Below are 16,091 nucleotides of genomic sequence, written 5' to 3'. Positions count from 1 at the left end.
CTATTGATCACTAGAATTGATCGAGAACAACGGATTTCAGAATGGAGCCAATACATTTAAGATCTGATAATATCATCTTCTTTTATTTCTGCTGGGAAAAAACATCTGTATCGAAGAAATCCGTTGAAAGTGGATAACATATGCATGCATAATTCTGATAAAAATAATTATCATTGAGAACACCTTCAGTTGTAGAATAAATTTGAGATTTCCATAATATGCGTTAATTTGTTTGCGCAGTGTATTTTATTCATTTTGAATTTCATATGTTTGTGAAAGCCATATTTTCTATCTATATTCCTGATACATTTTATTTATTTTTATATTTGGATCTATTGAAATGATCGTTAACGTCTAATGACCTAAGCAATCGATGCCGACTATCGAAAAGAAAAAAAACTATCAAAACCCCTAGATCTCGATCTTGCATAGTTGCTTTCCATTAATACCCTATCTTTCAACCCTTATTATTAGAAACTGAACAGTCATTTCGGATAATGACCGGGAGAATCGTTCCAGTTTTCATCCGCACGACAAATTGGGAACGGCGCGATAGAATCAAAGACAGAATCGGCTAATGCCCGCGAAGAATGGAACTTGGCCACTCCGGCGGCGGCAATACAGAACGTGCATTACCTTCCTTTCGTATTGTTGAGAAAATCGGCCATTATTCGAACGACCTTATCGGAAACGCTATCACCACACCTTGAAACACAATAGTCAATTCTGGATCTGGGGAGAGGGTGTTAGGAGAGATTGGCGCGGTTAGAACTGTTGGCATTTGCCCATTTCGATTAAAGGCATGGCGAAATTTCCGTTCAATTTAGTTTCTTGTTGCGCCTCGGATAGGGGTCGGTTGGTGTGAGCGGGCGCCACCAAGTAGGGATGGATGGAACACATCGACGTCTTCAGAACATCATTTGGATCATGTATTTGCTGAATCACACTAAATATATCGTGCGTTAAAATTCTATATGTAAAAGTAATCTAATAGTTTTATTTTATAGTTATTAATTCCTAGTAGGCAGAATCGTTACCATAGTTATAGTGTTAAGTTTTGTTTTTCATAATAATTATTCATAATAAGTTATTGGGAATATTGTCATAATGCTAATCTTATTCCACTTGGGTTTCTGACTTTTAAAACCGATTTATGATATACTTTATTCTCACTTGAAACTTTAAACAGATTTTAGCCTGAAGTAAAAAAGAACATGTCATTACAAACATTAAAAAATTAAGGAAAATCATATTGAATACATACCTAAAGTAAAATCGGTTTTAAAAGTCAGAAACCCAAGTGGAATAAGATTAGCAATATGACAATATTCTCAATAACTTATTATGAATAATTATTATGAAAAACAAAACTTAAAACTATAACTATGGTAATGATACTGTTAGTGATACTACTAGGAATTAATATCTATTAAATAAAAGTATGTAAAAGTAATCTAATACTTTTATTTTATAGTTATTAATTCCTAGTGGGCAGTAACATTACCATATAAAAGTTTTGTTTTTCATAATAAGTTATTGATAATATTGTCATATTGCTAATCTCATTCCACTTGGGTGTCTGACTTTTAAAACCGATTTTACTTTAGGTATGTATTCAATATGATTTTCCCTAATTTTCTAATGTTTCTAATGACATGTTCTTTTTTACTTTAGGTTAAAATCTGTTAAAAGTTTCAAGTGAGAATGAAGAATATTATATATATTTATGGACTTTTGCCAAGTTTCTCTCATTTTAAGGTTAGATTTTGTTTCTTATCGTAGTGGAAGGGACTTTGTAGGATTCTGTTCAAAATAGACTGAATTAAATGTTATAATCCATGAATTAACAATAACTTTGATTCTTCGTAGCTGTCATCGTAGGCGTATCTGTGAACATAGGCATATCTGTCAGCATCGGCGTATCTATTCTTCTTCTATTCTCCTATTCTTCCGCATAGGCGCATCTGTCAGCATCGGCGTATCTATCCGCATAGGTTGCGTTCACAAACTCACTCAGAGCAAGCTCTGAGTAAGCTCTGATTACCCGAAGCGTTCACAAACGTACTTTTAGTTCCTCAGAGTATGCTCTCTGAGCATGACCATACTCATACTCTACTCTAGGAGTAAGTTTATGAACACACCCATAGGCGTATCTGCGAGCTATACTAGTCTAACGATAAAGGTAGACGGGCTTATAAGTATAAAATATAGCGAATATGGTTTTGAAAGGTTTTTAATTATTTGATTGACTATTTTTGTGGTTTTTATTTAAAGGAATTAAAAATAAAATAATTCTCCCTCGAACCAAGGATCAATTTGATCGATTTGAACGATCCACAATATTTGACAATACATGATTTTTTTGGAGCCAAACAAAATTGGGCATGTTCATAACTTGAGTGACCGCTGTGATTATGAATTTGTACAGGGTAATTGCTTGATTCTGGTTGTTTCTGGTACTTCTAGATTATATAGGTGAAAAAGTTGAAAGGTGTCCTAGGCTAGATTTTCATGAAAAGTCCATTAGTGAAAACCGTTTCACGATATCTCCATTTGTTTTGAAGATAGGACCAAATTTTGCTGTTTGGTCGATTACGAAAATGTGGCTCAACTTCTTTATTCTCGAAAATATCTAATAATAATAAAAAAATTTCTCAGTCATTTTCTTACTGGAACTACGGTACTATATTCAACTTCGTTATTTTAAAGACGAATGCATTTGTTTTCTGATCTCATGTCATAAGAAAATTAGCTACATACACAGTGCGCGTCAAAATTATGGAACAAATTCATTTTCTCAGAAGAAAAATATTTGGCAACAAAATCCTGAAATAAGTCAATTTTTGTTTCATTTTTACCAAATTTTTATGCATTTTTGAAGGATTTTCGTTGCATCCTGTGCCATATCCCCATCAACCTTCTAAATTTTTTGAATAGGGAAAGTGCGTCATGTGGAACTTTTTTGCCAAGGTCTTTGTATATTCTTTACAGGCATGCAGAAATTTTCAAGAAATTTTTTCCCTTTCCTATTCCCTTTTCACTTTCCCTTTTAACTTTCCCTTTTCACTCTCCCTATTCAGAAAATTTAGGGGGTTGATGGGGATAGAACAGGGCGCAACAAAAAACTTTCAAAAGTGCATAAAAATTTGGTAAAAGTGAAACAAAAATTGACCTGTTTCAGGATTTTGTTGCCAAATATTTTTCTTCTGAGAAAATGAATTTGTCACATAATATTGACCCGCATTGTATTTTAGAAGAGGTTATTTTTTTGTATGATATGAGATTAAAAATAGAATGCATTCGTATTTATAAAAGCAGAGTTTTTTTTTCACTCTTAGTGAAAAAAAAGATTTAAAAAAAAATGGAGAGAGTGTCGTATTCCCAGTGACGAAGTGCCTGTAGAAAGTTTTTATCATTTTTAGATATACAAATATAAAATAAAGAAGTTATGGCACATTTTCAAAATACATAAAATAATAAAATTTAGTTATATCTTCAAGACAAATGAACAGTTTCCACTACTGGACTTTCGAGCTCAGGATACCTCTCAAAGTTTTTACGTATCTAGTCTGGAAGTACCAAAAACAGCCAAAATCAAGCAATTTGGGATACCCTGTACATTCATCAGAATAGACATATTTTAAAAAAATGTTCCGACTATTACAATTATGAAAGATGGCATGGCAACTTAAACATTCTAAACACCATACTGCTAAGTACCAGTCAACAACAAGTTTTATTGGAATCAAGCTTTACAACCATTTGGAGAATAATCTCAGATCGATGAATGTCAAAAAATTCAAACAAGAAGTAAAAAAATTGTTAATCGAAGATCGAGGGTTCTTATTATAGTGTATCTATCTGCTGTATTTGCCTATTAATTGTTATATATTTTTTCGATATTCAGTTTCCCAAATTGGATTTTATTTTCTCTTTTCTTCCTCAGATTCTTCCTACACATTGTTTCTGATGTCTTATGAGATTGATAAAGTTTATTTATTTATTTATTTATGATAGATTTGAGGATCTACTGACTATTTATTGATTAATACATAAGCAAAATATTAACATTAATAATAATGCATAAAAAAGTGTAGCACTTTTCTGCAGTCGGTGTAATTTACAATCGATTTTAGTATTCGTTTGCTGATTGGATTTACACCAATGTAAATGAGGTGTAATTTATCTACACCTATTTTAAATTAGGTGTAATATTTGTGTTCTGTGGTGTGAAATGCAAAATTTATGTTATTGTCACCGACGCCACAGTAATCTACTTCAAATAGATACGATGAAATTTAAAATTTGTGATAAGTTCATAACTTTACAAGATGATGAAAAAGTAAAAAATTTTCTGAGAAACGTAACCATATATTAAATCAACCTAACCTAACCTAATCATATATTAAATCAAAAACATTAGTCTATGAGCGTGACAACCTAACGTCAGTGTTTTTTTCATTCGTTTGCTTAATTACACTGAAAATCAGCTGATGCAAAGTGTAATATAGATTACACTGCACTGAGAAACAGACGAAAGGACCTATATTATTCATTCATTGAGGTGCAACTTCTCTGTATGCATTCTTTTGTCGGAATGTTTCAGCAATATCGAATGTCTGAACTAAACTGCCACTTCGATATCGAGCAATCGTTGTTCCATCCCTGGTAGGGAATCAAAGGGGACGGAAAGACCAACTACTCCCACGGGGCGCAGCAGATAGCTACATCGGATCGATTACCGGTTCCCTTCTTTCGGATTTATAAAACTTTTGATTTCGCCATTCCTTTATGCTCGCGAGCTTTTATACTAATGGCCACATTCTCACGTACCTTTGCTCGTTTGGATTTCCTTTGGTTTAGGGGGTTTATAGGAATTGGTTGCGGGACAGTAGGAACTCCTATTTCATGTAACGGCAGGGCGAGATATTTTATAGGAAGGGTTATATTGCCGAATTTTATCTCCCCCCTTTTGGCGAAGGTGGCGAAATACCGGAAGACGGTCTTATTTCGTCATGGAGTGCAGATTTATCGCGCGTGAAGAAAATTGGGAATTTTACAACTTTCTCCGCACAAGCTCCAATATGAGATACTGATGATGGCAGGTCGTCGCAGGAAACTCAGGTCATGCGAACTGACAGTTTTTTTATCCATAGGGGTAAAGGTATATCCTTCTCTGGAAGTCTAGTATCTGAAGTCTCCAGGTTGGAAGAAATAAAAGTTCAAACTTAAAACAGATTATATGATTTTACCAAAAAAAAGAGTTGTTAAACAACGACACGTGTTTCGCTATCAAAATAGCGAATGTAAATTGAAATATTTGGAAACGAACTAGAAGATATATAAAAAGTATTAAACTGTACTCCAGAAAATTCAGAGCAGTTTCAGAACAGGTAACAATCATAGGATCGTTCGGTAAATAATATAGCGAAGGAAGCATTAACTTATCATTAGTCTATAATGAAATATATAATATATTTCTCGATGTTATTTTCACTTAAATTTCGATGAGTTTTTCATTTTTTCTTGATTTAACATACCGTAGATTCAGGTGATTGGGACGATTTTGAAATATACTTGTCCCAAGTCAGCCACCGAGTTTAAAGGCTTGGGACACAATTTAAAATTCATTGATTTCTCAACTCTCAAAAGAAATAGGTGACTTGGGACGGTGTATAGTTTTGAAAAATTAGAATTTGTGATTATATATGTAGTTGAAATTCGGTAAGGAAATTAAATGATGAAACCCTATTACAGCGAAAGTGAATATATTGCAACTCAAATATAAAAAAATTAAGGTAAACAAGGGAGCTTTGACTTCTTTCATTCTTTGGTGATTTCTTTGTGGAAATAAGGTAAATAATAATATCCTACGAAAAATCGGCATATTTCCTGCTGCAAATGCGCCACTTGTATCTATTCAGCATTGTCCCAAGTCACTCTATGAAACAACAAAATAGATGAATGGGATCCGTGTATCCAGAAAAAAATTACAAATGCACAAAGTGAAATATATGTACAGTACACTAGAAAGTATAAAGACCATAAAAAACGTGCTTGTACCCTCCTGAATTCGTTAATTTTTCCTGTCAATTCAAACGCTCTGGTCACGGCAAACTCAACAGGAATTAATTGTTAAACTAAAGAAAAAGACGATACCTAATCACATAAGTTTGTCCCTTCACTCGTAAATGGTAAGAAACAAAGAAATCTGCAAGGAAAATAATTGTCCCAAGTTACAGGACTGTCCCAAGTCACCCAAATCTGCCGATACCTATTCTAATATGGTCATTAATTCCAAGTCAAATTGCAATTATTAATGTTGACTGTATATATTAGAATTATTATGAAATTATATGTATGAAGTAAAGATGGTCTCCTTATATCTAATTGAAAAAACTCTATTTATAGATAGAAACCATACAAAGTAAGGACCCCAAGTTTGTCTTGCGCTTGGAGCTCCCAATTACATGGGTTGATCCGCCACTGGCTGTATTAGGATGCATTTTATCGAGGATATTTTCAACTTAGTAATTTTGATAGTTTTGTATAGGTTTGTTTTTGACGTTTTTTTTTTGTGTTCGAAAAATCACTATCAGAAGCCCTATATAAATTGTTCATCAGTATTTCAGTAAGGCCATAACGTTTTTCATAAGTATTTTCATAGTGCTGTGCAATGAGGAGGTCATATTCATACTACCCGAAAACGCCAGTCGTCTTGGACGAATTTATATTCATTTTCGGGAGCAGTATACCGCATAAAGTTCAACATGCAATCCATGAATTATGAGCAATAAAATTTCAGTTCAACATCAGAACAGAATATATATGTCTTACTTAATTACCTTCAAGGCAATTCATATTGTTAGAATCGAATTCAATCCTCATAAAAGTCGAAAATATAATTGCAGGTTAAACATTACCGAGTAATTTATTCGTTGCAATTATGACAAAGCTACTGGTTAGTTTATGTCAATGTGTCGAGAGAGTTCTAGTTTGTAATTCTGAATCGTCTTATGCTTGGTCCATTTATCGGAAGTTAATCCACTTTAAGTAAGCTGTAAGCTTTTTAGCCTATTCTTGTTCATAATGGTGGTTACATTGTTTGAGTTTCGAATAAATTAAACATCCATTTTCTTCTGAACTATCAGATCCCTTCAATATACGTGAATTTGGTACATACATTTCAAAGATGGGTTTATTCCATCTCAAAAAATGTTTTCATGTACTATTCTAATTTTTATACGAATACATATGTAAATTTTAAAATTAAATTTTGTTGTGGGAAACCAGGAGGATATCGTTTTTCCGTAGATTCTGTCTATGGTTCTATGGTCTACTGAAAAAATATTTTTCCTAATAGATAGCTATTTTTTTCACAGAAATTTTTTTTTGTTTCATGATAAATATATCTTGATTAGGTAATCTATGAATTTTTCAATGCGAACATAGAAATATCGGATTGATAGATAGATCGTTTTAAAGTTCCAGAAAGCTAAGTTGAGGATTTTGGATTTTTTGAGTACGTATCTAAAAAATGAATAATGATCATAATAATTGTCACCCTTTCAAATACATAACTTGAAACGAAAGAGTGTCAAAGAACATTAACAGATATGCGAATGTTAGAATTAATTAATTTATTTATTTATTTGAGACAATAGGAGTACAAACAGTTTAGACCCAAAACAGTACTCACAGTTTTGGAATATAGTAATGTGCGTTCAAAAAAATTCGTCGTCAAGTAGGCTATGAAATTTTGAAGGCTGATGTTCGGTGGCAGAACGTATGTCTTTCCTTGAATTACTTCATCTTCCCAAAATGTAAACAATGACGACATTAACCTATATATCGTAATTTTGTACGGAAAGGCACTTTTTAGAAAGAGCTACCTGTAAATTTCACCCAACGTTCGAAAAGTATTTCTTTCATTGAGTAAGATCACAATCTGAGGCGGTTAGAAAAATTTTTCGTAAAAATTTTAACCGTCCACTATTTTCATACGTAAGAGACACATGAATCTTGAATTGATCGTGGTATTATGTTTTTTTTGTAAGAAGGTTCTAGCTACTTCAGTCAAATGAATAAATCACAGTAAGATACTCAATAATATGTTTATTAACTCTCTATAAATATTGAATTGATTCAGTCATTACTGAAAATCCATGACTAAACTAAAAGAACTGAATTACATGAAAATAGCTATTGGACAAATTATTAAAATTCAATTCATCTATAAAAAGGCATGATGCTTTCTCCTTCATAACGTTCTGCTATTAAAGTTCCATAAAAGAAAGTAGGTTCACATTTTGCCTTTGACTGATGCATACTGAACTCCAATTTTTCTTGGATGCTACAAGGTTAGGTAATCACAACCTTTTCAGTTCTCTGATAATATGTCAATCTTTATGGAAACAAATGGATATCTTTTTTTCAAAATCGGGTGGCATATGCCAACGGATACTCCAGCCACTTGAGATAAAACCTGAACAGAGGTTTGTCGAGCTTCTGTCATCATGTTTTCATTATTGCTGAACTCTGGAGTTTTCTTCTTTGGTCGACCACTTCCTTTTTTGTTTGAACATACTGGTTTCGTCAACACATCGCAAAACAGTACAATGGAAAAATTCATACTTAATAATAATCTACAGCAACATAGGTTTCTATGAAGTCGCCGGAACAGAATATTTCCATTCTTCCTCAATTTTCTTCTCAATTTTGAAGTAGGATTCAATAGTAAAAGCCTTTTACACGTCCCTAAAAACTATCTTTATAATTTGCTGATAATTTTAAGTCAACAACAATCCAAAATGCTAAAATGACAGTTCACCTGGAAAATAGTATAGCACGAGCTAAGAATCACGTTTAGACACGAAATATCGACGTTCAAAATTCCATAGCCCACTTGACGACGAATTTTTTTGAACGCACGTTATATCATACAAATATTTATTTACTTATGAAATGATTCGAGTTATTCTATGAACTAAAAAAAAATAGGCAAATTCAACTTCAGAAATATTTTCAATTGATGGAGCTGAACATTGAAAATGTCGATATACCAAAAGTGACAATTAAATGTTGACATCATTCTACAGATTGGCGCATTTTGGGTAATACTAATTCTGCGAAACGAAAGAGCAAACAATTCGCCGGGATCTTAGTCTTCTCCACGGTACTCTAAAACGGATAGATTCCAGAATTTCCGGGATACGAAGAATACCATTGACAAATTTGAAGAGCGAACAAATATCATTTAATCTTCTACGATTTTCCAAGCTCAATATTCTAAAGCTTTGTTGGATGTTGGTGTATTCATGGTCAACAATTGGGATTTTACTTCTGTACGACAAGAACTCCAGGAAAGGCACACTTTCTAGTCTTTTCACATAACATCTATACTGTGGATTCCATATTAACGTCGCGAAATTAAGTTTACTGAACACGAATGAATAGTAAAAAGTCAATAGGGTTTCACTACTCCCGATCAACCTCCCATGTCTAAGAGTAAACCCGAGAATTTTGTACGACGACGCAATAACTTCGTTAATGTGCAGGTCGAGTGTTAACTTTGAGTGCAGAAGTACACCCAAATAATACAATTATATGATGAAACTTCATTTTCAGAACCAATTTGAATAGCTATTTGTTCCTTGAAGCTTCTTATCGTTGTCTTTGCAACCCTTTGAGATGTATCCTAATGAAATTATGCATGGAGTAGTGTTTTTAGTTAGGGTCAATTCATGTTTGTGATATTTCAAGCCTGTTGTTCTTGTCCCGTAAAGTATTTCTCGAAAACCACCTGATACTCTCAGCTGAACATTATTTTCCTCTGTGGAATTGTTCGAATATCATTCCCAATAGGAACATGGTGTAAATGGGTTATTTCCCAGATTTTTATTATCCGAGATAATGCTTCATATTTACAATAAAGTATTTTAACTTAGATTGAAATACGGCCGGATTTATATTGTCTTCGCTGATGCTGCATCAAATCAAGATATTTCCTCAAAATGCCCAGTGAGTAACAGAGATAACAGTTTTCCAGATGTGTTCATCTCTTGTAATATCAGTGTGAATACCAAAAACGTCTGAGCAATCTGAATTATTTTTAAATCGACTTTATTTATTTTTCAGATTTCAATCCCGAATTCGTACCAAATGGCAGTCTTGAAGGCATCAAAAATGGATCGAACCAATTCTCAACTACCTCCCTCAGTCAAACGCACCAAAGTGTTCGGAGCGTCGAAGAAACTGAAGCTGCCCACGATCTCCTTTCCTTGTCTCAAAGTTTACCACCCCTTCAGGCTCCTTCAGCCGTCACTATACACGCAACCTTGCCAACAGAGGAAGCCATATTATCTCCAAGGTAAACATTTTTCCGCTATTATTATGATTAGGAGATTGAACGATCGCCAAAATGATTTCATGAAATTTGTTTGACAAGAAAGAGCCAATATTCAATGCCTTTTTTTATCGATTCTGAGTATCTCGTAAGTAAATTAAATTAATGCGACATTAACAAGTGATCATACTTTCAATAAAAGTGTAATATGGTGTGGCGTGGATGGTGAGGGGTTCAGTTGTATGAAACGAAGGCTTCATACATACTCTATTCACTTTATATTTTAGCACTCGGTTGGCCATGGAAATTTAACACATTCGACACTGTAAAGTACGAAAATGTGAGGTTATGACGCTTGTCAAAATATTTTTGGGTTTCAAATCCGAGATGTGTCCGTTTTACGTGAAAGTCTCAGTAATTACGTATTTTATCACAATGTTGAATAACTTCGGAAAATACACTGCGCAAAAAAATTAACGCACATTATGGAAATCTCAAATTTATTCTACAACTGAAGGTGTTCTCAATGATAATTATTTTATCAGAATTATGCATGCATATGTTATCCACTTTCAACGGTTTTCTTCAATACAGATGTTTTTTCCCAGCAGGAATAAAAAAAGATGATATTATCAGATTTTGAATGTATTGGCTCCATTCTAAAATCAGTTGTTCTCGATCAATTCTAGTGATCAATAGTTTTTCTTTCGTTAAATTTCCTACACTCGATCGCTATGCAAAGCGAAACACGCAATTTGACCCAAGAGGGAATGTGCTCAAGCGGTAGTTTTGCGAGAAAAAGGGTGGACATACACAAGAATTGCAGAAAGGTTTGGAGTTTCCCATACAAGTGTGTCCAGAATGTTGCAGCGATTCAGGGAGACAGGTATGAATGTCCGAAGACCAGGACAGGGTAGACCACGGGTAACAACTGCCATTCAAGAACGTTACTTGAGAGTTTCTTCGTTGAGACAACGATTTGCAACCGCTCGCCTCCTTCAAATTCAGCTTGAGCAAACTCATGAGGTGCAAATTAGCACTCAGACAATGAGAAATCGCCTCAGAGAATATGATTTAAGGCCTCGTGTCGCGGCAAGAGGCCCAGCTCTTACCCCAGCCCATCGAAGGGCGCGTTTGGATTTTGCGAGAGAGCATATCCATTGGGAAGAGGCCGATTGGGAAAGAGTTCTCTTCACAGATGAGTCTAGATTCTGCCTCTACCATTGTGATCGACGTTCCCTTCTATACAGACGTCCACATGAAAGATATGCTCAGTGCAATTTCCTGAATACTACTGGTTTCGGGGGAGGATCGATTATGGTATGGGGTGGAATATCTTTGACTGCTCGCACAGACCTAGTGGTCGTTGATAATGGAGCTATGGATGCTGATAAGTATATAAGGAACATTCTTGAAGAGCTTGTAGGGCCATTTGCCCCATACATTGGTGAAAATTTCATTTTTATGGACGATAATGCCAGACCCCATCGTGCGCGTATCGTTCAGGAGTACCTTGAAGAGGTTGAAGTCTCTCGAATGGAATGGCCAACAAGAAGTCCAGATCTCAATCCGATTGAGCAGGTTTGGGACAACCTCAATAGAAGGCTGAGAAGTTCAGAAAATCAGCTACTCTTAATGACTTAGGAATCCAACTCGGAGAAATCTGGGAAGGATTAGATCAGAACATTTTAAGATCACTCATTTTGAGTATGAACCGTCGGTGCCGAGCTGTAATTAACGCAAGGGGTGGAAATACCAAGTATGAAATCACTTATCAGCATTTCGGTATTTTGAAAATTGTTCATTTCTCTTCTTTCACATAAGATTCAGTGAAATCCTGAATTTTTTTTCGATTTAATATGTCTTGTTTCGTTCAAAACCTTCCCGAGAGAGCATGAAAAATAAGTCAATATAGAGTTAACTTTCATTAAAATTGAGATTTTCAGAATGTGCGTTATTTTTTTTGCGCAGTGTATAAAGTCGAAAATATATGACGAACATAATTGACGTCTATACAAACTAATTGAAGGGATTCCAAATCTAGTTATTTGCACGGAAAGGACTAGAAATCAGTTTTAAAATATATTTATTTTTGCTATGACAGGAAATCAAATTATGGCCATTATGGACACATAAGTGCAGTTGCACTTACCGCACATGAAATGCATCTGATCCACTGGTGGGGTATGGGTATCTCTCGAAGGAATAATTAAAAGAATGAAATTTTTCAACAAAAATCATCTTGCATCAATGGAAGTCAAAATATAATAGTTAGTGCATCGTTTGCTGCACATGAATGCAACGAATGTAATACAGTAACTACACCAAAATGGACCGTATATGTTTAGCTGAATTGCACAGTTACTGTACAGTACAAACTGAATTCGACATACAGTCACAGTACAGCGTAGCTGAACTTCAAATAGAGCGGCGAGGTAGTGCAATCACTGCACAGCAAACTGCACTTCAAATACATCAGTCAAGTGCAAAAACGGTACAGTAAGCAGTACTTTAAATGCAGTAGTCACTATGTAAAAACTGTACAGCAGCTGCACTGTAAATGTAGCAGTCACTGTACAAAAACGGTACAGCACGCTGTATTTTAAAAGCTATTCAAAAAGTGTACAGCAAGCTGCACTTTGAATGCATCGGTCATGTGCAAAAACTGTACAGCAAGCTGCACTTTAAATGCAGCAGTCACTTTGCAAGAACTGTACGGCAAGCTGCACTTTGTATGCAGCAGTCATTTTGCAGTAACTATAACGAAACTTGCAATCACGAGGAGTTCCCCTATATATAATATATACAGAATATCGATTCTGCAAATCAGAAATTTTCAATTAATATAACCCATATTTTGGTAATGAGAGGAGTCATCAATTATTGAATTATATCTATTTTTGAAACGTCCCTTTAGATTCAATGAATCTAAACGTAGATTTTAGAATATCAGGGTAACGATTTGAATGAGCGGACCAGCATTCTAAATAGCACTTCTTGATACTCTGCCTTCTTTCTTTTCGATCACTTTTGGGCATTTTTGCAATATTAATTGATATCAGTTGTGACATGAACGACATTTCACGAATGCCAACCTTACTCCTTTCTAGTTACAAAAATTTAAGAGAATTATTTCATGGTCAACCGAGTGCTTTTATGAAAGTAAATGGAGTATAATACAAGTTTCATATTCAAGACATTCCTCAAGATATTAGTGTGATAATAACTTGAAAGATCTTTATCAGGGGGCACTTGACTTGTTAATCAAATTCGAAAGCATCATCACTATTTCTTCAATGTAAATTGACTAGATGGCTTAGAATATATGATTGTCTACAAGACAAAAGTATTTTCCGTCAAAACCAATCCAATTTTGCATGATCAAAAAACTCGATTCGACCCTGTCAATTTAATTCAGATCTTGAAAATTTTCGTGACATTCTCTCGATGATAAGAATCATCAGCATTTCCTCCCTCTGTTTCAGGCTACACTCGCCGTCACCCCCGGAAATCAGCCTCAAACACCCTAAACCCCAAATCATAATGCCGATACCCTGCTACCCTTCCCCCATAGTCTACGTGGTCCAAATGCCCCCCATCCCCACCCCTCCAACGTCAGACTACTCCTCGGACACCGAGAACCTACAGACCCCAACCTTCACCACGTTCGATAAGATAAAATTCACGAATGTCCAAGCACCATCCGAAGACCAGAGGAGCGACATCTTGATACTGCCGCTGTCTCCGGAACCGGAAGTTGTAGAGGTTGGGGGTTCGGCGGCAGCAGATCGATTGAGGATGGCGGGAGGGGGCGATACTGTCAAAATGGAAACTGTGATAGCGTCCTGTCCGTTGGACATACCGGACAGGCGGAAACGCAAAAACAAAAGGACCAATAAAACTAAGAAGACTTCAAAGAACAACAACAACGTAAACGATGCGGAACAGTCGGCGTCAGCTAACCTCAGGACACCGAAGGGGCCTAAACCAGTAAGTTCAGCTTTGATATTTCGTTTTTATCCGGAGCTCCATCAGATAAGTCATATTTATGGAGCGATATTTTCTCAGCAATTTATTATGGAATGCGGACAGAGAAGATGAAAGGAATACGAAATGAGGAATTGGAACGTCGAAGTAACCAATTATTATTCACTTCGTTCAGATTATAAAACTAATATTAACCTGAATTGGGGGGAGTTCGGGAGACTTGCTTAGGTAGGAGACTTTAACCACCTCAAATATTTCAATTCAGTTTCGCGCTACAGGTATCGTAAATAGCTTTTGACATACTCGTAACAAGGCACAACTAGTGGCGGCTCCATTTTGGCCGCCATCAGAACAGTTCGGGAGTGAGAGGGTTAAACGTGTTCTTGTTGTTAGGAAGTAAAAAATTGAATAATTTTTGTTTTTTACACTGTTTGAAAAGTTTAGTAGGTGCGTGGTGTTATTTAGTTTTATTGCTCTCATTGATTAATATTGTTTAACCTACAAACGATGAACCTTTTAAATAATAGTTGTAAAAGTTCAAAGAAAACATCTGCTGAATAGACTAAAAGGGGGTGCGGGAGACTTGACTTATGCTATGGTCGGGAGACAAAATCAGTGGTCCAAGTTTCCCGCACTGAGCTTAGATAATAGGTTGCTTCCAAAAGAGTGAATTGAATAATACAAATAAATATAATAAAATATACAAAGGGTCGAAAAAGTAAAAAACATCCCGGAAAAAGTGAGAGTGACTCTGAAATATTAAATATGTATTTCATATGCTGATACATCTGATGATGAACACCTTGGTTCCCTTAGCTGCTTCACATTCGTCATATAAAGTCATTCGGGGCAACTGTGCGCACTTTTGCCTTTCAAGCCATACCCTGTTTCAAATGTTGAAGCTAGGAAAATTAAAACATATTCATAAGATAGAGAATTTTCTAATCTATAAAAAAACATCAAAAAGCCAACAAACAAAAACGTTTTCTTTCCGCAAAAAGAAATTTAATGGTGAAAGTCGGAGTGCGTTCACATGACCCGTATTGCGGGTAAGTGTGCGCACCCTCACGGGGTAAGTGAACGCAGTGCTTAGTGACCCACACAATAAAAACAAATTACAAAATAATGTCATCAAAATGTTACAATATTAGAGAAATGCTGTTTATTGTCAAAACAGAAGCACCTTTTTATAAGCACTACATTATTGTTCGTGCCACAATTCCTGGTTAACACAACACTTGATACATTCCCCTGTTGGTGGCTCTGCGCACACTTACCCGCGCACACTTTCCCCAGTAAGCCAAAATTTGAATTGACGTTCTTATAGAGTTGAGCAGAAGAGAACCTAAAATTTTTCATTATATATTTGAATTAATATGCCCATGATCGAATAAAATATTGTTCAACACTGTCGGACTCGGAACTCGGACCTGGCAGAATTTGCAGAGATGCTAAAAATTAACAAGAAAACTAGTGAATTTGATTGATTGCAAATAAAAAGTTAACGAAACGTCGCACGGCGCACTCCTATGAGAAACCAATTTGGCGATTCTGCGCCCTTGCTTCACCCAAATGAACCCCTCTTTCATACATTGCATAGTGGAGATATACGCACTGCGCACACTTAACCACTGCGCTCAGTTACCCCGAATGACTCTACATGGCATCATCAAATATGGTGGTGAAACTCATCAAAGTAAATCATTTCATCCCCTACATCGATAAAAAAGTTCTTCAAATGACCCTTGATCGTTTATTA

General features: G+C 35.3%; 1 protein-coding gene across 1 annotated transcript in view; it reads left to right on the top strand.

Annotated features, from left to right (window-relative positions):
* The window catches only part of LOC123317731 (zinc finger protein 69 homolog), a 43,071-nt gene that overhangs the window by 24,748 nt on the left and 2,232 nt on the right, over positions 1-16,091 (top strand). Inside the window, exons 2-3 of the mRNA XM_044904340.1 lie at positions 10,138-10,369; positions 13,831-14,335. Coding sequence (XP_044760275.1) covers positions 10,138-10,369; positions 13,831-14,335 — 737 coding nt within the window. The remainder of the gene's footprint in view (positions 1-10,137; positions 10,370-13,830; positions 14,336-16,091) is intronic.

This window comes from Coccinella septempunctata, chromosome 1 (assembly GCF_907165205.1).
Source record: "Coccinella septempunctata chromosome 1, icCocSept1.1, whole genome shotgun sequence".
Lineage (NCBI taxonomy): Eukaryota > Metazoa > Arthropoda > Insecta > Coleoptera > Coccinellidae > Coccinella > Coccinella septempunctata.
The sequence above is the reverse complement of the archived record's forward strand: the minus strand, read 5'-3'. Positions and strand labels throughout refer to the sequence as shown.